The following is a 26,766-nucleotide window of genomic DNA, read 5'->3' as shown; positions in this document are numbered from 1 at the left end:
CCGTATGCAACGACTGTGCGTATGACAATTTTATATAGCCGGGTCTTAGTTTTTCAGTGGACATTTCTGGATTTGAATATGGGCAGCAATGAGAAGTACGATTTATTTGCAGCAGTTATTCGGGCTTTTATTTCTTCCAGTTCCTCATTCTCTTTTGTAATATTGGAACCCAGGTATGTGAACCGGTTGACTACCTCAAATTGATGTTTTCAAAAACTGTAACTTTGGCCCAGCCTACTCTGATTTTGTCGGCTTTGTACCATGACTTTAGTTTTGTTTTCATTTACTCTTAAGCCAATCTCTAGTGCGGCCCTTTGGAGGTGGTCAAATTCTTTCTTCACAATCTGCATGGATCTGCCCATCATGTTGAGGTTGTCTGCGTAGCCAACCAGTTGGCTCGGTCTGCTTAACATAGCGCCGCTTCTGTTCACTTGAGACTTTCTGATAGTGGATTCGAGGGCTAAGTTGAACAGCATGGGAGCCAATCCGTCTCCTTGCTTTAGACCCCGAGATACTTCAAAGTCCTCCATCAGTTGGCCATTCACCTTCACCTGGGAGTGTGTATTCTGCAGTGTGATTCTAACAAGTCTGAGTAGTTTCGGTGGGATTTGAAAGTCCAGAAGGACAGTGAATAGTTTTTCCCGGTCGATGCTGTTATATGCCTGCTTAAAATCAACAAAGAGCTGATACATGTCCACATCAAATTCCCAGCATTTTTCCACTATTTGGCGAGCTGTGAAGAGCTGATCCGTTGTAGACCTTCCTGCCTTGAAGCCAGCTTGGTATTCACTTACTATGTTTTCCGCGTAACCTTCCAGTTTTGTCTTCAGGATCATTGTGAATACCTTATAACTTGTGCTCAGGAGTGATATCCCTCTGAAATTTTCACATCGCTGTCTCCTTTTTTATATATTGGACAGATAACGCTGATCTGCCAATCCGATGGAATGCTTTCGGACTCCCAGATTTTAAGCATTAACTCATGCACTGCTGCTATTAATCGGTGTCCACCATACTAAACGTAAAAGTAAACTAAATTAGCCGTTGAAAATTGTTGAGCCTGTATAAAAATAGTAAAGTTATATTTTTTATAATCATTGAAAAATTAATTCAAGCATACAATAAGTTACAGTATCCCACAATTTGTATTTAATTATTTTGCTATATGGCAATATTAGTCTAGCTCTAAATGTCATGTTTGACATATCGCTACATTTCCATCATTATTATGACAACACACCGTGCCTTGCACATTTGCATTTTATAAATAGATTTTGAATAAATTTACAAAATATCAATATTCAGTATGGCTTAGAAAATATCGCTTCATGCCGACGTCAGGCAATCGCGGAAATGTCGTAAGTGTTTAAACAAAATATTACAAAAAAATCTTTACACTTTGTGTATTTTTTATGTCTAGACTTTTGTGTGTTCAATAATATTATATTGTTCTCGATTGCTAAATAAAATAGAGAGATGACAGTCGATGTATTTGTTCGATGGATATTTTTCAACAATTCTAAGGACTAATTTACTATTTAAATGAATTAAAAATGCTCGAGAATTGTATACATTTAATAATACTTGACATTATAAATTTGACCTACATTTAAATTTCATATTATCAACAGTAACAACATACCCAAATTAATGTATTTTTGTCAATTTTATTGAACACGGAGGCAAATTTTTTACTATTCATTAGTTGTGAATGATTTGAAATCCTCTGCAGTGACTGAAACATGACCACCAAGATAAGATGTTGGTCTGCAAATGATATATTCGCAGTGACGCCCCTAGCCAAAATGCCGCCCCTAGGCAGCGCCAAAATGGCGCTACATTTTTTATATAGTATTTTTTTTATCATCCTTTCGTGACTCCAATATCTAATAAATGTGTTGTATGGAAACATTACTAATATAATATATACTTACAATTAAATCTAATTTCAATGCCACCTCTACTTCAATAGACAGTATTGCAAGTCCACGGTTTCAGGTACATTAAAAAATACACCTGATAACCTTCAAAACTCGCGAGTGAAAATATTTGGATACTTAAATTAATTAGGTGAGTATGTAAGTATAATTCAAATAAAATTCTCAAATCTGCACGTGTCATTGCTGGTCATCAAGGAGTGACATCCAATGACAACGGAAGTAAACTAGACCAGTGACGTCCCTAGACAAAATGCCGCCCTTACGCAGCGCCAAAATGCCAACCCATTTTTTTATACTTACAGTATTTTTTATCATCCTTCCATGACTCCAATATCTAAAAAATGTGCTGTATGGATACATTACCAACAAAATATATACTTACCATTAAATCTAATTTAAATGCCATATCTACTTTTCAATAGACAATATTGTCAGTCCACGGTTTTGAGATACATTTAAATATACACCTGAAGACTTTCAAGACTCGCGAGTGACTGGCAAAAATATTTGGAAAAAATAATTAGGTAAGTATGTACCTACCTACCTATAATTCAAATATAATTTTCAAGTAAATTAGACATCGCAAACCCGACAAAAATAGACTCCGGTTAAACATACTAATATGTTAATTAATATATTTTGTTTCCAACCAGTTTTTAATGGAGAGATATTTCCGTGAATACTAAGTTTTTTTTTCGACCATGTCCGATCCAAATAGGATCATATGGGCCTCCAACAGATTTGTTTTTTTTTACGAGCAATGGATGTCAGCCACTTGCTCAACCTATTAGGTCCATACATTGACTCACACACAAATTGAAAAACAATATGTGTACTTGCCAGAGCCAGGATTCGAACCTGAGACCTACGGCGTGATAGTCCAACGCTTAAGCCGCGCGGCCACCGTGGGTGTAAGTTTAGGTAGGTACACATTTATATATATACCTTAACATCCTTCTCGATCCGCCGCCATTCTAGTAACTGCCGCCCCCAAGCAACGCTCAATCTGCCTACCCCCACGGGACGTCACTGAACTAGACATGGCGAACCTGACAAAAAATTACAGTCCTGTTAAACCTTCTATGTTAATTAATACCTTTTTTTTCAAAGAAGTGAACTGAATTTTTTAATGGAAAGATATTTCCGTTATTCCTAAGTTTGGGTACCTATTTCTATATATACTAATGATTCTCCTCGATTTGCCACCCCTCAAGTAACTGCCGCCCCCAAGCGACGCTCAATCTGCCTACCCCCACGGGACGTCACTGTATATTCGTATATGCGGATAATAGTGCCGCAGAAGTTCGCATGAGGTTTTATAACTTTCTTTTTAGACCAAACCACCGGCATCTTTAGATTAATAAAGCCTGAGCATAACTGTTTGCGCAAGCAACGAGTGGTCCACTGCTATACTATTTATTGATAACGTACTTGCAAGCAGAGTTTGGTATTCTATAGTGACTGAAGAGTATAAATAAGTTATTAGTTATTGTCGTTAAGAATCGACTGTCACATTGACAAATGTCCTAGTGTATTATGATATTATTATACACAGAAGAAGTTTACTTACTTTTATCGTCACTTCCAATCATTAATAACACATGACCACTAAATCAGATGAACTCCAAGGTCTCCAAGATACGTTAAAATAATTTGAAAGAAATGTGAAACTAAGAATAGTCCGACAAGTGAACACGACAGACGCGTCAGTATGAGCACTATATAGACAATTATAGGCAATGACAGGTCATCCATAGACAACGCGAGAGGCGAAAAGTAGGACCAGTCGTGTAATGTATCGGCTTCCTTCTTCAGTGGGCAATGACCAAACCCAACCTAACCAACTCCAACCTAATATAATCTTAGTGTGTGATAATGACGCATTGAAATGTATGAAAATTTCAAATTTTAAATTAACAATTATTATTATTGGATCGAAAAGCATCTGCGCCAACAGAAAGAGGTATTTAATATAATTGTCTACATGGAATAAACTGTTTTCCTAAAAAAAATAATTATGAAAGCTCATACGGGCATCTGCGGCACAATTACCATGAATTTTATTGAACACCATGGAAGAAAATATTTAAGGTTATTTATTATTCATTAGTTGTGAATGATTTGAAACAGAATTGTTTAATTTTTGTTTACTTAATTTAAAATTATCACTGTTTTTGGTAAAGATACAATACTCCATATTATTGTTAAAAAAATTATTGAAAAATGCACGAAAACTAAACACGATGAAGCATGTGCAATAATGGCCAATGGCAGTAAGTAAAATTTTCCATAAACAATCTGCACCAGTGTTCTAACACAGCCAACTGAAGAAACTTAGAAACAAATGAAAGTCTGAACCCCACTGCAAGCGGCATAGGTTTTTGTTTGTGCTTTACAGAAGGTCAGTGGCGAAAGGTGGAGGTAGGCTGTAGAGATCTGACAAAAATAGTGCACACATTGTCGGTCATATTTATTTGTTTTCATTAAGGCTATATATACTTCAGCTGAGGCATGGTCTAAAAAGATCGTGGCTAGGCGATGCGCGGATTGTGCAAATGACGCATGCCGAACGAAATATAATTTGTCATAAAAATCCAACATGCGTCCATGTAATGTAATGCTTATTGTTATATTACTAATAATACTAGTATATTCATTGACATATTTTCTTTTTTAAGTACATACGCAAAATTTTTTAGTCAAATTTACACAATTTAAGAATATTTTCATGACAAAACAGACACCTCGACTGTCGGTCTCCGATTGGCGACTAGTGATAAATTTCGTCGCACCTACTGTTGAAAATTATTTGCCGTTTCACTGAAGTACGCTCTTAAGTTTTCAGTTTCAGTAAGAGTTCATTTTTAAAATCCAATTAAAGTCTGCTTAAACCAAACAATATTCTTCTATTTATAGAATATCTAAAATGATGTGTATATATAATTTAAGATATTTTATCTATTATTGTTTGGTTAAGCAGGGTTTTTGAATTAAAAACAATGAAAAATGAAAACAAATATGTGACGTATGATTTTATATCGAATCTACACATTTTACCTCCACCCTTTGCAACTCCAGTGGATTGTGTTATGTTTTAGATCATAATTAGAAGATGGCGATGGATAAATTCTGGCGTACGTCTTATCATTTAGTTATGGTCTAAAGATTGATTTCTTCTTCTTCTTCGATTGAAGCATATGGACACCACATGGCACCTTTAAAAATACCTGTTGCTCACCAGTCTTTCTGCATCTTCCAAGGATGACAGCTATCAAAATTATTGATTATAATAACTTAGCCTTACAAATTCTAAGGCCAGAAGGTCCATATTTCGGATACGCGGCAAATCGGCCCGCAGCGTGGACGCCGAGTCGGCCAAATCAGACTGCGGAGACTTTCTCCACATCGGGCCTGCCCTGGCGGCTGGACGAGGGCTGGGCCCGCGAGCGCACAGCACCCTCGGGGGGACCTACAGCAGGACGTCTGCGGTGGCTAGCAGTGCCAACGTTGGACCGGGACCCCCTCTCATCGCAAGACCGCCCGTTGATAGGATCAGTCTTGATAGGTATGGTGGATTTTATATTTGTTTGTCAGCATGAGAAAATCAATAAAAATAATTTATAGATAGTAGGTAGGTAATTATGTTAAGGCGAATTCTTCACTGAGCCTTTTTTAAAGAGGCACCTAGCGGAAAAATACGAAGCTTGCAATTTGAGACATTTTTTTGATAATTTACAATTTCAACTGTATTAATGAATAAATATGTATCTGAAAACATTAAAAATAAAAATATTTTTTATTTTAAGTCAAAGACAAACTTACAATTGTAAAAAATGTAATAAAATGTGAATTTGTTCTATCGGTCCGCACCCTATTATTACATATATTTTATGGTCATATTTATTATTAAAATTTAGTTTATTAAGTTTTCTAAGCATCACCTAAGCGATTTTTGACAAATTCATAGTTTTAATATTTTTTATATCTATTTTAAAAAACATCGATTTTTATAAAAAATATAAATGTGTATAACTTGAAATCCTTTTTATTTAAATCAAATCAATTATTTTTATCAATATAAATAAAATATTTATATTAATGTGAACATTAGGTATTTATTTTTTAATTCGTTACATTCTAAGGAGTATTTTGGCTTTCCATTTTAGGGGTATTTGAAAAGCACACCCAACCATTTTAGCACGTTTTGAAATTTACCCTAATTTTTGATCACACATATTGACGGCTTTTGACGATTTTTAAAGTTCAATCTTTGGCCATCATATAGGTAACAAAAATATCCATTTAAATACATATCTAACTCAAAAATTTTCAAAAACCGTTTTAGGGGCTTTTGAAACTAGGCGCTTCAATTGTTTATCTTTGACTTTAAAAAAAAAAATCTTTTGAATGTTTTGTTTAAATTCTCAAATTGCAAGCTTCGTATTTTTCCGCTAGGTGCCTCTGCTGGTATAAGCATCACCCTTAAGGCGAATTCTTCACTGAGCCTTTTTTTAAAGAGGCACCTAGCGGAAAAATACGAAGCTTGCATTTATTTTTTTAAAAACTACCTAAAATTGTTTTTCTCATTTTTCTCAAAACTACCTAAAATCGTTTTAGGGGCTTTTGAAACTAGGCGCTTCAATTGTAAAAAAATGTAATAAAATGTGAATTTGTTGCAGGGTCCCATCTTATTATTACATTATATTTTATGGTCATATTTATTATTAAAATTTAGTTTATTAAGTTTTCAGTTTTTCAACGTTTAGATTTTTGACTAATTCATCGTTTTAATATTTTAAAAAACATCGATTTTTATAAAAATATAAATGTGTATAACTTGAAATTCTTTTTATTTATATCAAATTTTATTTTAGGTATAGTCCCAATATTGAAGCTTGATGAACTACTTATTTAAAAACATTGACTATATCAGTTGGTAGTTGTATATTTTCATTTCATTGTCACTTTACGAAACAATATCTTGTGACACTGTCTGTACTGTGGACGTACCATTTGGGAAGCTCTGGTATTGTCCAGCATTGTATCTATTTCTTCAATTGCTGCCATCTCTAATAAGCTTATAATTTATGGTAATCACTTTAATGATTCCAAGGTTTTATGATAATAATAATATTCATCATAGAAAAATGAGGGTGCTCTTTAGCGATATAGAATATTATCTAAATTTAAAATTCTGTTCTTTGTAAATACTCTTGCTATCACTACCAACAATTTATCGATTGCAGACGTGGTTTATCATCAATACCGCCCATCTCGGGAGAAACAGGTCTCCGGCTGTTATCTCTCCAGCATAATCTACTGAGCAGCCTGACGGGCCTCTCCTCCAGCGCAGACCTCTCCCAGCTGGTCTTCCTGGATGTGTACGATAATCAAATCGAGAAGATCACCTCGCTTGATGCTTTGCTCAACTTGAGAGTGTTGCTGATGGGAAAAAATAGGTATGTAAATATAAACACTGGTGTTCCGCTTGAAGACGCAAGTCTATAAACAGGGGATTCCATGGCTTATTTTGAATAAATCTTGCCGCAAAGAACTAGAACAGTGTTCACTTTCAACACCGACTGAGTTTTAGATATTTTAGTAATGTACGAGGGTGGGTCAATAAGTCCTTAGAAAAGCCGACAGGTGGCGCGACTAGTACTGTAAGCGGTTTGTTTTCATGCAGCGGCACTACCGATTCAGTATGCTGCGAAGTTTCAATCAGATTGGTCGGGTTGTTGTGTGTTTCTCGTACATTTAAAAAAAAAATTTGCTTGTTTACAAAAATGGAGAAAATTGAGTTTAGAGCTGTTATTAAACATTTTAATATAAAAGGGTTAACAGCAAAGGAAATAAAAAATGAGTTGGATTTAGTTCACGGCATATCTGCTCCTTCACTTGCAACTATTTATAACTGGTTAAATGAATTTAAACGTGGTCGTACATCAACAAAGGATGAACCACGCTCAGGACGTCCTGTAGAGGTGACTACACCAAAAATGATCAATAAAATCCACGATATGGTGTTAAGTGACCGAAGATTAAAGTTGAGTGAGATAATTGAGGTTACAGGGATCTCAAAAGGTAGCGTCATTTCTATTTTACATGACAAATTGGGCATGAAAAATATTTCTGCAAGATGGGTGCCGCGTTTGCTCACAGTCGACAATAAACGCAATAGGGTGGTGGCCTCTAAAGCCCTGTTGTCGCTCATGCAACGCAATCCGGATGAATTTTTTCGTCGCTTTGTGACTGTAGATGAAACATGGATACACCACTATACTCCCGAGACGAAAGAACAGTCAAAGCAGTGGATTGCGAAAGGCGAACCATGTCCAAAGAAGGCGAAAACCGTAAAATCAGCTGGTAAGGTTATGGCTACTGTATTTTGGGATGCACGTGGAATTATTTTCGTTGACTATTTGGAAAAAGGAAAAACAATAACAGGGGATTATTATGCATCTTTATTGGACCAGCTAAAAAACAAAATTGAAGAAAAACGGCCTCATTTAAACAGGAAAAAAATCCTCTTTCATCAGGACAATGCCCGTGTTCACACATGTTTACGATCAATGGCTAAAATTGAAGAATTGAAGTTCGAATTGGTCGACCACCCACCGTATTCGCCAGATTTAGCCCCCAGTGACTTTTTCCTTTTCCCAAACTTAAAAAAATGGCTAAGTGGACAACGTTTTTTTTCAAATGAAGAAGTCATCGATCGGACAAATGCTTATTTTGAGGACCTTCCGAAAACTTATTTTTCTGACGGTTTAAAAAAAATTGAGAAACGTCTAACCAAGTGTATTGAGCTCCAAGGAGATTATTTTGAGAAATAAAAAAAAAATACAAAAATAAAAACTGTTTTAATGCTTTTTTCTAAGGAATTATTGACCCACCCTCGTATTATAACAACTCATACGGTCAACAAACCTCAACTGATCTCCCGCAATTACATTGGTGTTAAAGACACAGAAGTGAACTAAGTCAGAATATTTCAAAAGTCTTCGAAATGTTTTGGTACAGTAGTAGACAACATTTTAGCACATGTGAGTGTTGAAAATGAACTGTGAATATTTTACGGTCAGAATCTGAAATGATTACTTTATGTTATGATAGATTCAACTTGTATTGTTCGTAATTTCTTTACAGAATTCGCAGAATTGAGGGTTTATCAGCCATCACAAAACTGGAAGTGCTAGACCTCCACGGTAATCGGATAACGCAGGCCACCGGACTGAAGGGACTAAACGAACTGAAGGTACTCAACTTAGCCGGGAACCAGTTAAGAAGTGTGGAGCTTAACGGCTTGCCAGAGTTGAGAGAGCTGAACCTCAAGAGGAACAAGCTAAGAAAAGTTGCTGGCTGTGAAGGAGCGCCGAAGATGCAGAAGTTGTTTCTGAGTAATAACGATTTGCAAAGGTTAGTGATTTATCGGTTGAAGGATTTTGTTTGTTTATTATTAAAGAAGTGAAACAAAATAATCATGATTGGTTTAATTAAGAGATGGTTTTAAAGATTGAGGTTGCTTTGATGATTACCAAGCATCTTAGAGGAGATGACACATAATAAAGAAACATTTTTTTTATTGAAAATTGATTGAATGTTTGCATTTGCAGTATTGAAGACATATCCACGGTAGCGATGGCTCTGTCCTTGCGAGAGGTGACGCTGGACAACAATCCAGTGTCTCTGGGCGGCGACTGCGTCTCTTTCCTGGTCTCCTACCTGCCCAATCTCAATTTCCTCAGCCAGATGCAGGTCACCGATCAGGTATGACGATAACTCTGTTTGCAAATAAAAGTTTATGGAGGATTCTGAATTTGCAACTGTATATAATATATAACTGTGTATATAATATGCTGTCACCTGTGAACATGTTAGCAGAATTGAAATACAATGTTTGTAAAGACATGTATGCGGATTTACGATAATCACCGTTATTCCTTTTTCCACCACAATCTACTGTATTTATTTATTTATCAAATAATAAAATTTGTATAAGAAGATAATGAGTATTCTTTAGATGCTGCATCTATTAGAAAGGATGGTGTGTGGGTCGGGGTATAGATGTGTAAGTGAAAGAGGTGATTTTTAGTTGCTGGCTGGTATGATGTCACTGTCGATCTATTATCCTCATTATTTGATCTCTCACTCAACGGTTTCACTCGGTCTTTGTTTCTAAAGGTGCGGCGCGCTGCCATGGCCTGGCGTCACAACAAAGAAGCGAACAACTCTGCGTTCAGCGAGCTCGGCGAAGAGGCTGATGCCAACGCACGAAGGGAACAAGTTATATCGAACGCACGCACCAATTGGGAACTATTGAGGTACCATACATAAATTGATTTTTCACTGCCATAATCCAACCATATTATGTATTAGTGAATCAAATCAGCTAGAGATCGACAACTATTACTTGACCACATCGGCAATATTCACATTGCGACACTAACATCACGCTTGAAGTTTTAGTTGCTGGTCTATATCTGTTACTTACACCTTCCATCTAAATGTCTTGTAAAATGTAGCTTTGGTTTCGCGAGATAGTAGTAGACGGGAGTTCAGATTGAAGCAGCATTTGTTTGCTGATATGATTCGCTTGCCGAAAACTATAGACTATCTAAAGGTCCTATCCATGGCCCCCACATCCTGAAGTGGGCCCCAGACCAGGATGTATGGTAGGCCCCCCCACCTATCGCTAAGATTAGGGCATTGTCATTTTCGATAGCAGTGTTACTCAAATGGTTTCCGCTTATTCCGTGTATTTTTATCGATTTTTTCCAGTTATCGGTACTCATTGTCATATTATTATAAAGCACTGATCGCGACTTCTTTCTGTGGTAGCCAAGTATCATGCGACCCTTCGTCATGTTAGATAAGTAGCCATTGTTAGGAAATACACACAGAAAATAAAATTCTACACGTGAATTATCATTTAATTATATCAATCATCATATGAGTACCTTGGTATCAAAGTGGGACATGAGCCATCTGCAATAATTTGCAGGAGAGGCGATTTTTCATTTCATATAAATATTGAAACATAATATATATAAAAAAAATACTTGAGTAATGCTTAGAGGTATAGAATCACATTTATTAAGTTAAATCTAAGATATTCATTTTGTAAATATCAAATATAATCGTTCAAAATTGCTTACGTCCGTTTTTGACACATACTTTTGCGTTTGTCCGTGTTTGATACGCAAACGGCCGTACGTGTCCGCTTTTGACAGAAAGTTTAATTTTTTTAAATAAAATTGCAAGGTAGTTCAGATTTCTTTTATTGACAGAATTTAACAATAAATGAAAAGCCTTAAAATTAATAATCATTTATTTTCTGGAGATAGGTAACAATTCGCAGAAAATTTAAATTTTTTTAAAATAAAATTTCAAGGTAGTTCAGATTTCTTTTATTGAAAAGATTTAACAATAAATGGAAAGCCTTAAAACTAATAATCATTCATTTTCTGGAGATAACAATTCGCAGAAAGCTTAATTTTTTTAAATAAAATTTCAAGGTAGTTCAGATTTCTTTTATTGAAAAGATTTAACAATAAATGGAAAGCCTTAAAACTAATAATCATTCATTTTCTGGAGATAACAATTCGCAGAAAGCTTAATTTTTTTAAATAAAATTTCAAGGTAGTTCAGATTTCTTTCATTGAGAAGATTTAACAATAAATGGAATGCCTTAAAATTAATAATTATTCATTTTCTGGAGATAACAATTCGCAGAAAGTTTAATTTTTTTTAAATAAAATTTCAAGATAGTTGAAATTTCTTTTATTGACAGGATTTAACAATAAATGAAAAGCCTTAAAATTAATAATCATTCATTTTCTGGAGATAATAATTCGACTCCCGCAAGTTCCACGTCATCTCCATCAAGTGTATCAATAGCTTCTAAATTATTCACTTCTTCAAAGCATTCACATGCATGAATATCTTCAGTATATTGTTGGCCATCGATTGGCAAATTATTATTTGTTTCAATTATGTTCTTATACCAATGCAGGGTTTCTATATTCTTCCATTCGAGTCCAAAATGTTTCGAAAGTAGAGAATTTACATCGTTTATCTTGTTTTCATTCAGTTTAACGCCTATAGGAATCGGTGCTGGATTTACTGCATCGTATGTTTTATTCTTTTTTAGAATTTGCTTCTCTCTCGCGATGTCACAATTGTAAGGTATTTCACCTCTTACCACAATATTATTCTTTTTCGTTTTGCGGAATAAAATTCTCTTGCATTGAGATATTTTGAAATGTAATTGTGCTGTAGATTTTATGTTTATTTTAGCTTCGTCTTTCCAATTATGAGGACTCCAATCTGTACCAATTATTTTCAATGTTCCGTGTGCTTTAAATACATCATGATATTCTTCAATATGTATTATTGTTTTCTTTTTCTTTAAGTCTCTTTCGATAAGACCAAATACCCGATCTGCTGGAAGGAAAGAATGTCCAGTGACTGGAAAAATTATCTCTAGCTTAGTGATTGATGGAGGAGCATTGTTATGAAGCCATTTGGCACACATCGTTACTATTGTTAAATTTTTATTTTGGCCAGCACACCCATCTGCTACCAACCGAACATTTGTGTATCCGTTCAATACTTTTGATTGTAGTTCATTGAAAATGATTGATGCTACTTCATTTGAAGATTTCCTCCCTTGGTTTTCATTCCATGTATAAATTGACACATTTTGTGGTGACAAATTATTTTTTGACGTTCCTGATACGACTGCTAAATTGAAGCAGTAAAATTGTCTCGAGTAATAGGCGGACTGGTCACTAACTTTTGGCAACACAAGGTTTTTCTGGCAATCGAAGGACATAAGAAAACAATCATCGTTTTTCTTCTTCAAATATTCGAAAAAACAGTTTGCTTTTTTTTTGTGTAGAGTAAGTTTAAATATCAAATCTTTTTTCTCATTTTCATCCTTTTCTAATTTCACTTTTTCTTTTAATTCCAAACATGTGCTACATTCATCAGTGCTTGGAGTTGCAAAACTCATATTAAACCGGGTATTAAACAACATCCGAAAGTATGACATTTTTACTTTGAAGTCATCAGTGACGCTATTATTATACATTGACCATATTTTGGTAATGCTTAGATCTGAATCTAAGTAAATTCTTGTACTTCGGTCTCGTTTATAATGTGACTCGATTCCCTTGAGACATTTGGTGAAATCGATGACAGAATTCATCTTGTTTTCAAAAAGTTTATCCTTTCTTGATCCACCCCTTGTTTCAATGGGTACTAACATGTTATTTTTTTTAAACCGTTGGAAGACTCCGATAACTCTATGTTTTGTTATATTTAATGTTGATAAAAACGTGGCCCTGCATACGGGAAGACAATTCCCAGCAGTGTTTATAATGCTGTAATGAAATGTAGCCATTTTTTGTTTTATAAAAACTTTTTGACGGCGTCTTTTTGGTACGAGAGTCCTACAGTATTTCAAAATAAAAGAATCCTGCTTGTCTTTAGCTGGTGCAGAATAAAACGATTCGTGAAACTTCCTTATGTCTTCCATTGTCAATAATCTGCATTGAAGACCACGACGATGGCCGCATTTAGGAAAGGAAGGCACGCCTTTTGCAGAATATCTGGAAAAAATAATATATTTTAGTGTTTTATTCAACTTAGAAACCACGGTTTGAAAAAACATTTTGTTCTTGAACCACCCTTTCCGTGACCATAGTAATGACATGGAGGTAATAGCGTATGTGTAAATGCGTTAACAATGAAAAATACTCGTAAATAACGAGTGAAAATGCGCAAAGGTTAATATTTAAATATTATTATTCTTATAAAAACATAAAATTATGCTTGAGCACATCATATTTTAACAATAAATCGCATTTAAAAAAGATGCATTGTGATCGAAAAAGTTTTGTAGTAGTATTCTGATAGTACTTACTTTAAAGTCTTTTCTTTGGCCCTTTTCCACTCATTGGGCTTAGCTACACGTTTTCTAGCATTCCTTGAGTCCATTTCAGTTCATTAAATATTATACTTTTTCTTGAAAACTATTATAAATGCACTTATTTTGAAAAAAACTGACAGAGAACCTCTATTTTAGAATAATGTTATCAGAGTGCCGAAATCCCGGCAGCCATGACAGTCTGAGAAGATTCCTGCTCAGTGATTGGCTGGGCTGGGCTGGGCTGGGCTGGGCTCAGTGATTGCGCGCATATAAGTCAAGTGTCCGTTTTTGATATTATACACGAACTTTAAACACAAAAATCTCCATGAAAACGACCGTTTTTGATACTGTCGAAGGCATTGTTGGAAAGAGCATCACTAACACTACCAGAATCAACAAAAACATGAATTTAGTGGAGTGTGGCTTATGTCCCACTTTGATACCAAGGTACTCATATATGATCATCATTTTTGATTGAACTAAGACTACAACTAGCAGATGGTATTGTTGAGTTTTTAAAAATCAATTAAACCCTGCCAAAGCCAAACCATAATAGTTTTGGTATATTTTGGGCGATACGAGAAAATTGTGCACACTTTTTCATTCAAACTTATTTGGCCAGTGGTATGTAGTATGTACTATTTATTATTTAGTTTCATTCTGATATTATATATTTTCAGATCCCAGAGTAAATGTCTAACATCCACCGCCACGGCGTGCACGACTGTCGGCCTGCCTTCAGAATTCGTCTTAGAAGCCAACGGAGTCCCGAAATCTGAAACCCCTGATCTCATCAAGACAAAGACACTCGTAAACGTGTCAAAGTCGACTTCAAACCTCATCCAAAAACCTGTTAATGCCAATGTGAAACCTGACATAAACAAAAACCAATCCACGGCAGTGGGGAATACCTTTGGCGAAAAGCGGGTTAACTTTTCTCACAGGAGTGTTTCTCAAGACACCGACATCTCTCATTCCACATCCACCAGCAGCGAATTAGTTAGGTTACCACCGATATTGGGGCCAATCATAGACTATCTTGAACATCCACGTTTAGCTAATATAAATACAGAAAATAAGAATGTGAACCGAGATAGGTTTATTAAACGATGGGAGAGTGTTTCCAGCGTAGATCCTGTCGTTCATTCTTCACTGAGTTCATTACCGACTACGACAAGTGAAAGTGAGTCGGAAATATCGAAGAAAGTACCGTTAAAACGAGCTACCACCGCTAATCGGAAACGTGCGTCATTTGCAGCTAGTAAATCAGCGTCAGACACAAGCTCCAACAACAAGCTGCTAACTAAGAACCGGTCTATATCTGATAACAGCGAAAACACAAGTATTCTTTCTGGCGGAACTAATTTAAATTCTACAGTTACCAATTCGTCGACGTCCGGAAGCGAAGTGACCAATCGGAGCGGGAGAAAAGAGGGCACGTCAAGGGTAGGAAGTGCCAAGGGGAGGCATATAAAAAGTGCCACTACCGCGCGGAGGACATTGCCCAAACAGGGGCAGAGCAGAGCTGTTACCGCTAAACCTAAATTGAGCAAGCCCAATATTATTGAAACCAATATTGCGGCAGTTGTTAATCAACCGGAACCAATTGTGAAGGATCGAGAACAAGGTAAGATTGCTGTCATAAATACGAAGACTTGAGGCCAGTTTGGGTTAGTCAAGTAATTTAGTCGAGTGGCGATTAATTTAGTAACTAAATGTGTACGAACAGACAAATTTAGTCGAGTAATTTAGTAAAATCATTTAGTCGAGTCAATCCATTTTGTTCTAATTTTTCAGTCGAATAGTAACCCCCAACACCTCTCACTAAATACTAAACAAGCCACGAGACAAGTCTGAACACGTTATCTTTAGTCGAGTTCATTAGTTGTCGTAGAGTTTCTTCCTCTTCTTCTTTCTTCTTGTCTTGGAGTATCCACAGCACATGACCGAGCCAGGTCCAACATCACCTCTTCACTCTTAGCGTGATGAGAGGTTTCATAATCCGCTCTCTTATCTCCTTGTTACTCCTAAAGTTATACCATCACACACAAAGCAGCACTGTCAGAATTCACGCGTAAAATAGGTGGCGTTATATATAATTTAGTAGTCTTAGACAATTATTATCGAGTTAAACTCTTTTCAAAGTGCCATTTCCTGTGATACGCACTCCCAAATATTTAAAGCTGTCGATGCTCTCGATGTTTTGTCCTTCTCTTTAAAAGCAACTATTGTGTTAACTGAAAGGTTACTGAGATTGGTTGACATAAAATACATCTGTTGCAAATTTGTAAGGGAATGCAGATTTCACAGCATGGTCAATCCACAAAGTGGCTTGACTTGATTTGGGCTGTACAAAAAGAGTTGGGGGGGAAGATTTGACCCGCAGACCGTAGTGTGCTGCATCTCTATGATTCATGCGAATTATTTTCATTACTTCCGCAGGACTTAACTATCTCATTAGGTCAGCGGATCTATATCTACCTTTCGGATGTTTTGTATCTCTTACGAAACATTGGATAACTAGATTTACCAATAATAAAAACCATTTAGGGTTTTTAGCATACTATTCTATGTATCACATAGTTTTGGTATACCACGCTGTTCTACATACTCAGTTTCTGGACATTTTTATTTTGAATTAATGAGATTTCACAGTTTTCTTGTTTCTAATTTGTTTCCAAGGCGGTGATTGGTTAGTCGAGGTGAGGGCAGGCCAAGCGAGTGTGTGGGGCGCAGGAGCTCTCCGACGGCTGGAGAGGGCGTGGCCTGCCGCTAGTGATGTCACCACTGTTCATTTTCACTATGTCAGTTTTGCCAGCATCTGTGGTGTGCTACCTACTATCAAGAGCAGGTTTGTTTTAGATAATATTACTTCTTGTTTAACCTTTTAATGTGTGTAAGCTAATTCTGGTTACAAACTAACATCAACTAAATTAACCCTACTTCAGAGATTTGACCAGAGCCGGCTTCTGACGGTCTTATGACTAGGAGTTGGCTGCTACTTAGACAAATATATTCAAAGTTAGCTATAAGGTATGTAACAAACATTTTACATGGTTCCAAATTCTGATAAATCAAGGCTCTCAGGTATTAGCGCACTCGCACCTCATCCCTTACTCGGTGGAATAGCTTGATGTTTTGATCTATATGAACTGTTCTTCACCTAAGTTTGATTGTTGGACTCTATATAATGGTCATATTTTGAATAAAATGATATAAAACATTGTATTTATTGCTCGAAATGGCTCTGTCGGGATGAATAACAATGATACTTCCTTTTTTTTCTTACCTCTAAGTGCATGGTCATAAAATTGAGTGATGTTTCCTTTTATAAAATTATAAGGAGCGCAGTGCACTTGAATGGTGTTAGAGCAGCCGCCACTGGTTGAGATTACGCATTAGATAATTATTTATTTTCGTAGATTTCCGAACGCCGTCCATTTCACTCTGAGAGCGTGCGGAGTATCATGCGCCGGGCAGCTTGGCGCACTGGCAGCGCTGCGAGGTCTTTCTTCTCTGGCCGTCCACCGCGAGGGCAACCCCCTGGCTGCCAGACCTTGGCACTCCTATGCCCTGTATCGACTGGCACATTGGGGCCTGAGGAATTTGGATCACGAAGAGGCATGCATGATTTTTACCATTGCGATGTCAGAATTGGCACTGAAAAAGACATTCACAGCACTTGAAGCCTTGGTCAAAAGAATCTGCTTTTAAACAAATGAGGCAAAAATATGTGGTTACATATAAATTGTATGTATAACATTTCACCGTAGCACAGTTCGCTGATGACCGTATAATGTACGATCATCTCTACAGCACCGAGTTGAAAAATTACGCGTTCTGTATTTTTAATTTAATTACATACCTATTTTATACTGTCTTTCCCTTGTACTCGTATATTTTTGAGTCATTCTCAAGCTATGTATTTCCATTAAAAGAATATTACATTCTCAAATCATGCGTCTAATATTCAAAATTAAAGTTTTTGTGAACCTCTGATTAACTCAAATCTCCACCAGGGTTAATGCTTTAATGATGTATAATGATTTCTTCTATCGTTTCCAGGTAACAAACGAAGACATAGCTGCGGCTAATGAGGAATATGCAGGGCTGAGCGACGTAGTTCTCTGGTCACTACCCGACAGTCTTCTACAGCCTCTCCTGAATCGTCTGCAGGGAGAGAGGGAAGGCAACACAACTCGTCAATTCGGAGACTCTTCTAACAACGGTAGACAACACGGGTTTGATAAAGAAGGCACGCTGAGGCGGGTCGAGTGCAGCAGGAGGCTGTGCGATAGAGACATTGTGATAACTGTGAAGAGGGACGGCGACAATGGAGCCGCTCGGTGCTGGTTGTGGAATGCGGATTCTGCATTAAGAGACGTTGTCGCTAGGGAGGCGCTACAGTGGAGAAGAAGCGCAATGTCACAGGTTGGTTTCTTGTATGTTCAACGTCAAATGAGTGCATGGTGAGGGGAACGAAGAGAGAAATGGCTAGGTAGGATTGTAGTTCTCGAAACGACCACGTTTCACGTTATACTTTGCGCAGTCTAATTCCGATGTGTCCCAATTGAGTGGAATGGGCTGTATGTATTGGATTACACTCTTTTTATATTGTCTCTTTATTAAATGTTGATTTTATTTTCATAGTAACCCCTTCAAGCACTGAAAACATTAATAAACATGAAGAAATGTCAATATGGTAAGTAAGTCTCAATTCTTCTGCAGGAAGAAGTGGTTCTGCGTCACCGAGGCCGCGCGCATCTCTCGAGGGTGCTGTGCCTGGCGGCTGACGCGGCTCACAAGTTGAAGATGCTTCGACGGGCGTGGCCAGCGATGCTTCTTCAGCTCATCACGTCCATTCTTCTGGACTACTCCAACATGGAGACGCACCTTCGAGACCACATGAAAGAGCTGCAAAACGAATTAGCTAATGAAGCTTCGAACAAGAAGTGACAAGCTTTTTAAACTCAAATCAACTAGACTTACATTTGAGGCGTATATTTTCAAAAACGGATGTGTTCACAAATTAATATTTGTGCTAAACGATGTTTTTGTGTGTCAAGCATAAATGAATGGTTTTAAAATTAGTTTCTTTTTTCCATTACATTTTATTTTCAAAATAGAAAAATATGTGAATTTCTATTGATCAATCAACCCTTAATTATTGCAATAAATAAAAGCAAAATTAAATTAAACATATTGGTAATTGATTGTACATATCATTTTAATATGTCGTTTCTTCATTAAGTTTTGAATATTTTTTTGTATGCTTTTGGTGGATTTTGGAAGTTACGGATAAAGAATATGAAAGACTTTTCCATTTTTGGAAATATACGCTTCATTTAACTAATTGGTGACCATCTGAACATCTCATCTCAGACTAGGTACTATTCTATTTCTTCCCGAAAGGCGAAACCCGGGTCGCAAAAAACGACTCAAATGGAATAGTACAAAACTTAAATCCATTAGAACTTTGTATTGAGTTGAATATTGCTTCAGCCATTCCCATTCGGATAACGATCTCTATTCGGATAAAAATCAGGATCAGGACAAGTGCTATTGGACAAAATGTTTGTTTGATAATTAACATGAGACGAATTGTTATACATAAAAAATATTACTGATTGTTAACATTCCTTATTATCATGCAGGTTCCTAGAACAATTAACTATAAAATATACTGAACATTATATTAGAACTTTTACAATGTTTGTATCTAGCGTAAGTTTTGTACAATTTTATATATTTATATTTGTATTATAGAGTTTATAACTGGCACAATTTATTTATAATAGGGGTTCAGAACCGCGTTTCAAAAATATTCAATTAGTAAGACGTTCACTGTTGTATGTAGTGATTAATACATATTAGATACCACTCCGCAATTAAAATTCAATAAACAGGATACACCGGTATATTATGTGCGCTCCCGCTGAAATGCAAATGCAAGTTGCCTTGCGGGGTTCTGCCATACCCACTTTGGCTCTGGCGTCAACAGATACATTTAGTACTGTACTGAATTGTGCGGCGCATTGCTTTTAGCTAAATTGTTTCGATCTGTGCTGCACACATACGGCTTAAGACGGCCGTGTTGAGATGGACTCCATTCTCGCCTTTTTGGACTCTACCGTTGCAATAATTGGATTCATGCCTCCCGAAAATCTTTGTAGCCAATCAAGCCACCATTGGCATTTCATCGCGGGAAAAGACAATCCCAGCGATTTTCTGTCTCGAGAGCTGATGGCCTCTCAGTTATTACAGCATCCCACATGGGCCTCCAAATAAATGGCCAATCAGCCATTCACGAGTAGTCCGCTAGATGCTTCGCCCAAACTCAAATAAATTGTCTTGATCACCACAGAAATGATGCCCATGCATCCCTTCCATGCGTTGTCTCATAAGGTGTCGTCCTGGATACGCATCATAGTGCGAGTGTATCAAGTATTCAAACTGTTGCCTGGACATGCTGCCACATGCTTCCTTCTCTGAATACAAGATCATTGCCGTGGTCCAGAGTTAACATTTTAAAGCTGATCTCGATGCCTTGTTTGCCGGACAAAGTTGCTCACTTGAGAAAGCTAGCCCCCTTTATATGCGAGGGGTTTCTTAGAGTAGGAGGGCGCCTTTCTAATTCCCTTCTATCTTATAATCAAATCTTATAACAAAATAAAACATAAAATGCGTACTTTAATTATGTTTTTATAAACAAAATAATAATTCAAAAATATCTTGAAATAAGTGTGAGTAAAAGTTAAAATAATTAGTGAATTCTTCCACAATTTTTTCAATTCTCGGTGAGTACCTTGTCACTCCCATCCGAATGCAATTATGACGATGTACATCTGTGAGTCTGCTTCTATATTTAATTTTAACCACCTTCATAGTGGAAAACGTTGGTCAAAACAATGCCTTCATTTTGAGCGAAATTCGCAAAACTAAAATTAGATACTTTTCTGTTGGGATGAATGTGTCAAAACATTCATATTACAACGGCAACTTCGTGGGTATTCTGCGAAAAAGCACTAAGTCAAGATTTTGCTGTTTTGACTTAATGATGAGGTAATCTTATTAAGAGTACGCTCTATAGTCTACAAAAACACACACAGTCATATCTATAAAACTGGCGAAGATAATTTATGTTATAAGTCAAAAAGACATACATGAATTCAGAGAAAAGGCACTAAAGGGACTTAGTGCATTTGCTTCTCTCATTCTCAGGCTGTATTCATAAAATTCTGCGTGCGAAACTGCACTAAGTCATACTCAAAGCAATATCGCAGAAAGGAATTTGCCTTTTATATGTATAAAACAAGTTAAGACCGTCCAAACTTTCAAACTCGATTATCTCAAAACTAGTATTTTTGACTTAATGCTTATTCGCAGAATACCCACGAGTCTTGTCAAGCATAATAAAATTTTAGAGGCAAATTTATAAATAATATGATAAAATATCCTACGCGAGCTACCGGTAGCTCGCGAGCGACCGTTTGGCAATCACTGATCTAGAAGATGCCTCAGATCTTGTCCTGAGTTTTTCAACTTGCTCTCCCGACACGCGCTTCTCGACCGTGTGGTTCAGTCGTTGTAGCAGTGTGGCATCTGGAGAATTTGACTATCCTGCAAGCTCGAGAGAAGTGGAATACACCCGTAAAGCCCATCCAACCTGGAACTGTGATAATAATCCGCAAAGACAATCTGCCACCTCTAAAATGGCCTATTGGCACCGTGTCGGAAGTATTTCCTGTAAGGGATGATGTCGTCCGAGCGGTGTCCATACGAACCACCAACAGCATCTACAGACGATCCCTGGTCAAACTCTGCCCACTGCTGTTAGATTTGATACGTTTGAGTTGTGCACGCCGCTCACGCCCCGCCGATCACAGTCCACTCAGGCCGTACTCTAACTGTTAAGAACAACTAGTTTATTGAATTTTAATTGTGTTTAAACTTTGGCTGGTAAGTAAATTAGGTAACTAGTGAGTAAAATTAGATACCTCCAGAAAATAAGTAATTAATATTGTTAAAAGAATAGGATGCGATTAATATTAATTCAAAAGCACTGATTGTTCCTTAGTATTTTTTAGGATTTTATAATGGGGACTTGCAATTAACATATTTTATTATAGTAAGAGTTGTTTAAAAAACTACATACATATCTAGTCAAAATATCATAACGTTAAGACAGTCACAGTCTGGTCTTTGACGGTTTGAACCGCATGTGTACATGAATTATTGTCAGAAATGTAACATTACATTACCTCTAGACAATCTGAAGCCCTTGCGCTGTCATCCTAAGTCCTAATTTTGCTTGTGCATTCAACACAACCCTATTCGATACACATAATTATTTGAAACCAAATATAATTCGACTTAGGTAAGGAAAAAGGGCATAATCCACACAAATCAAATTTTACAAGAGGCACAAAAACATGCAAAATAAGGACTTATAAATAAATTAATCATTCATAATATGAATTTGTTGTAATATGTAATTTAATAGATTTAATGAACCAAAAACCTCATAATTTACATGTAGAAATGAATGATAAAAATATATTTGAGGCTTAAAAGAACAACATCAGTAAACTTTGCAAATTTTGTGATATGTTTTTTGAAAGAAACAATACACCCTTGACCCACCACGCTGGGCCCCCAGGCTAGAGCCCTGTGGGGGCCATGAAACTGACTCACGAAATCTAAAATTTAAAAGATAAGATTCAGACAATAATAGTCTGAAGATTGATACAAATGAATCAGCAATACGAAATGACTGCAGCTAATTTCATACAATTCATACAAATAAAGTTTGCAAAGTGAATTGGTGTTAACGAGTGTTTTTTTTTGCTTAGATAGAACTTAGGAAAGGGTTAACTTTACTGTCAAATCGAGCTGTAATACTTTGCTCACTTTTTTACATTTATGATCAGTATAGATAGCCTGGCAAATCATCATGAATAGAGCTACACTTGAACAGCGCTACCAAATTATCAAAATTTACTTTGAAAATCGGTCATCGTTTTACATAATAATTCTATTTTGATATAAATTCACTATTAAAGTGTTTTTGAATGAAAATATAAAGAAAAAACTTTTGAATGTTTTTTAAATCAAACCTATCCATTGTATATGACTATTTATATTAGTTGGTAAGTGGAAAATCATGCATTTAAGGTACTAGAACAGTTGAAAACTGACCTGTTTTTTTATCACAAAATTGCGTTTAGCGATGAGGCCCATTTTTGGCTTAATGGGTTTGTTAACTATCATGAGCACCTCTAGATGCCGTTACCGGTAAAGAGGTGGAGGTTTGCACGGTGGTGGCATCATTGAATCGTATTTCTTCAAAATGAAACCGGAGCTTGCGTTTCAGTCAATGGAGATCGTTACCGGACCATAATCGATAATTTCTTTTTGAAAATACAGATTACATTGATCCGGACGAGATATGGTTTCAACGGCGACCGCAACCATCACTTAATTTGATAAGTTGACCAGCAATTGACACCTTTTTAAGTCAAAATTTGTTTATGTTATTCATAATAATTTATATGGCTTGAAAAAGTGGTACAAAATTGGTCATCCAGAATGGACATTGTCAAGAACAGCTGCCGTGGCCATATGCCTGAAATCATTTTCAAATGTCAATTTCAAGTTCTATCATGCTTAAAAAATCATCGTTTATATGTACATAAAACTGATGTATTAATTCCTATAACAATGTGGCTTAAATGAGTTTGTGATGCCTTTACACAACATAGAGCTTAAAAATGTAATTATTATAATACCTATTTTATTGAATGTTGTCAAGTTTAGTGTTGCCGTTTTACTAGATCTTATAAGTATTAATTATGAAGTTTAGTTTAATTTATTACTCACATTTTTCTCTACTTATATAAATAATATTATTAGGTACATATTATTTAATTATTTTTAATGTTATCTAGTCATTTTTTAAATTTACTATGTTTTAGATAAAATTTACTTACTTAGTACTAAAATAAATTATATGAATCTTTTAAATATATAATATTATTTTTATTCAGTTCATATTATGTGCTTTACAGGAAATAACCATTAATTGCTGTGATTTTATCAGAATTTTTAATTATATTATTTTGGTTACATAAATGATCACAATATTATCATCTTTAAATGCCAATAATAATTGTTTTTATCCTAATATTTTAAAGGAGTACAAGTGACATTTAAGTAAAATGAGTAAGGAGCAATTTTCACACTACATATACATGTCTGAGAAAAGTATAAAAACTTCTGATCTTAATTTATACCTAATGTTAAGGGTTACATGTAAATTGTACGTATTACATTTCACTATAGCACAGTTTTCCGTGAGCTTTCTTATCGGAAAGAGATGACTGTATACTATATACGGTCATCTCTTTAGCACCTAGATGAAAAAAATACACGTTGTTCGTGGAGAGCATTTCAGACAATAATGTTCCAATTTAAACCTAACCTAACAAGTAATCCAGTATATTGGCTATTTTCAAAATTTGTTTGCCGCTGGCTTCCTGTAAATCGACAAGAACCGTGTTTTATTAAGACATGAATTTTATGTCAGTTCTATACGACCCTAAGAGGTTGGACGGTCTTTAACCCATTTGCTGCGGACCTTTCAATTAATATTTAATTACCACATTTAAATAACATGCTAATTACATCTAATTGCCACCTGATGGGTAACGCACCAGTTGCGTTGGACACAGTGAATGGGTTGATATACGACCATATATTTCCGAAACAACATTTCACGGTAAAGTGTGATACGGTGAACTGCAAACGTACATTTTTTAACATTAAATAATAGAGAGAAATGTTTTAGATACCAGACGTAAAATGAATAAAGATTCTTATGACAATGCAGATGATATTTTATTGTATTTATTTTCTTCTTCTTTTCGATTGAACGATGATAAACCTATAAAGAGAGTAAACTTATACTATCCGCCATGGCCCCCACAAGGGGGGGGGGGGGCTGACAGGGCTCTAGCCTGGAGGCCCAGGCTTAGGAGAGGCCCGGCATGGTAGGTCAACCAGTTAAGCGAGATATACACACACCACAAATTTGCTCTAATAGTAAAAAAAATTAGACAAATAGAATTTTATTTTATAATTACTTTTAGTGTGTTTCCTGACTAATAAAAATAACTGTTTATCCAACATGGCGAAGGTTGACATGTTACTTAGCTATCACAAAAGAGGGTTGCGATCAGAGCTTCAAAATATGATGCTGAGTGCCGACAACTCAAGCGTATTTATTTAAAAATACCTAAAATCGCTAAAAATATACATTATATCCTTTATTTTACACGGAACCCTGGAGTTCCGCGGGTATGTCATTTGGGAAACACTACTGTAGAACACCACACTGCCTTTATCCTTAGCGATAGGTTCGGGGGCCTGCTTCAGGATGTGTGGGCCATGTTCTTTCCTCAGAATACATGGACACCACACGGCACCTTTAGCCGGCTCGCACATCACAACTCGCCTTGTGTGCCTGACGGCCATAAATTAAAACCTTCGAGACTGCCGGCGAATGTTGCACGATCACAACCTCGCACATCTGCCTAGCGCTGCTAGCTCTAGCTCTACCAAACGCAGCGACAGTCTGGAGAGAAATGGCCGATTCGCCCGATTCTGCAGCTGTGTGCATGCGCGGAGTCGATATTGGCCGGACATCGACATGCAGGCTTTGGCCAATGCAACTAGACGAATGTCGCAGGGTCGCAGAGTTGCAGTTGCATCGGCCAATCTGCGAAGCTCCATTTGATAACGTTTGTTTCTTGGTTTACGATGACGTCACATCGACGAATTCGTCGTAAGACGCATGCGGCGAGTTCTGATGTGCGAGCCCTCTTAAGTATCCCAGTCGCTCGCCAGTATTCTTGTATCATCGTAGGTCATCCCAGTATCCCGTAACTTCTATGTATACACTCTGTGGATGGTATTTAGCAGCCTTCCAGGACGCTAGAATTCGGTGGGTTGAACAACAGGAAAGCCAGGGTGAAATTCTCTTAAGGTATCTGCAGCACGCGGCCGAGCCAAGCTCATCGTCGCCTCTTCACTCACATTGTGATGAGGGCCTGCTTGGTCCACTCGCTGAATTCCATTACTTCTAAAGGTTTAGTACCGCAAACATATTTTATTCCACGAAAAGACATTATTAAGTGCCACGACTAGCTAAACAATATATTTAAAAAATCTAATTTATGTACTTAAGTTTTATACAATTCTATTTGAGTAATTTTTTCGACCTGGTTTTGTCTTTTCGACATCTTCAGGTACTATACACATCACTAATGGCAAATTCACATTGAACTAAAATTTTGTTAGTTCTCTTGTAAATCTGAATACAAATATTAAGTAAAGAAATAGGTACCCACCTAAGTAGAAAATCCGAAGTGTTTTCTGGTTGGAAGATATAAAGATACCCACTATTTACATATCAATACATTAATTAACACGTATGGAAAAAAGATAATAATTATTCATTATGGAAAAACCGAAGTTGGAATACACATAGACACTATGAAAAGGTTACTTCTACAGCATGGGTGGCCAACCCACAGCCCGCGGGCCGCATGTGGCCCACTGGGTGTCAACTTGTGGCCCGTGGAGCAGTGAGAAAATAAAAATAATATCAAATGCTGCCCCTAGATGTGTTAATTACGCAAATTGAGATTCGATATTGGCTCAAGATTTTAAAAAGCACCGTGTGGTTTTTGCTGCATTTGGAACGCCATTCTCCGTAGACGTGAGTTTATTACCAGGAAATTTTTTACAAATGGAATATTGTGAAATATGTTGCGATGAACATTAAAGGGGAAATTCCATCAGGTTGGTTTGGAAGAGTTTTACAAAGCATAT

General features: G+C 36.4%; 1 protein-coding gene and 1 long non-coding RNA gene across 2 annotated transcripts; one reads left to right on the top strand and one right to left on the bottom strand.

Moving 5' to 3' along the window:
* Window positions 1-1,176: 1,176 nt before the first annotated feature.
* On the top strand, window positions 1,177-19,761 carry LOC147074351 (uncharacterized). The gene is made up of 11 exons (XM_085943610.1): window positions 1,177-1,358; window positions 5,255-5,505; window positions 7,187-7,399; window positions 9,090-9,359; window positions 9,557-9,710; window positions 10,125-10,264; window positions 14,556-15,502; window positions 16,558-16,726; window positions 17,298-17,496; window positions 17,941-18,306; window positions 18,604-19,761. Exons 1-11 carry the CDS (start codon window positions 1,329-1,331, stop codon window positions 18,829-18,831), a joined length of 2,967 nt encoding a protein of 988 aa, XP_085799736.1. The 5' UTR covers window positions 1,177-1,328; the 3' UTR covers window positions 18,832-19,761.
* Window positions 11,709-14,048, bottom strand: LOC147074352 (uncharacterized). The gene is made up of 2 exons (XR_015070218.1): window positions 13,870-14,048; window positions 11,709-13,555 (listed from the first exon to the last, which is right to left on the bottom strand). It is a non-coding gene; the product is annotated as an uncharacterized LOC147074352 (long non-coding RNA).
* Window positions 19,762-26,766: the final 7,005 nt, after the last annotated feature.

The sequence above is a fragment of the Rhyacophila brunnea genome, unplaced genomic scaffold (assembly GCF_057557595.1).
Source record: "Rhyacophila brunnea isolate RB1 unplaced genomic scaffold, BYU_Rbru_1.0 scaffold_16, whole genome shotgun sequence".
Taxonomy (NCBI): Eukaryota; Metazoa; Arthropoda; class Insecta; order Trichoptera; family Rhyacophilidae; genus Rhyacophila; species Rhyacophila brunnea.
This window is presented reverse-complemented; position numbering and strand designations above follow the sequence as displayed.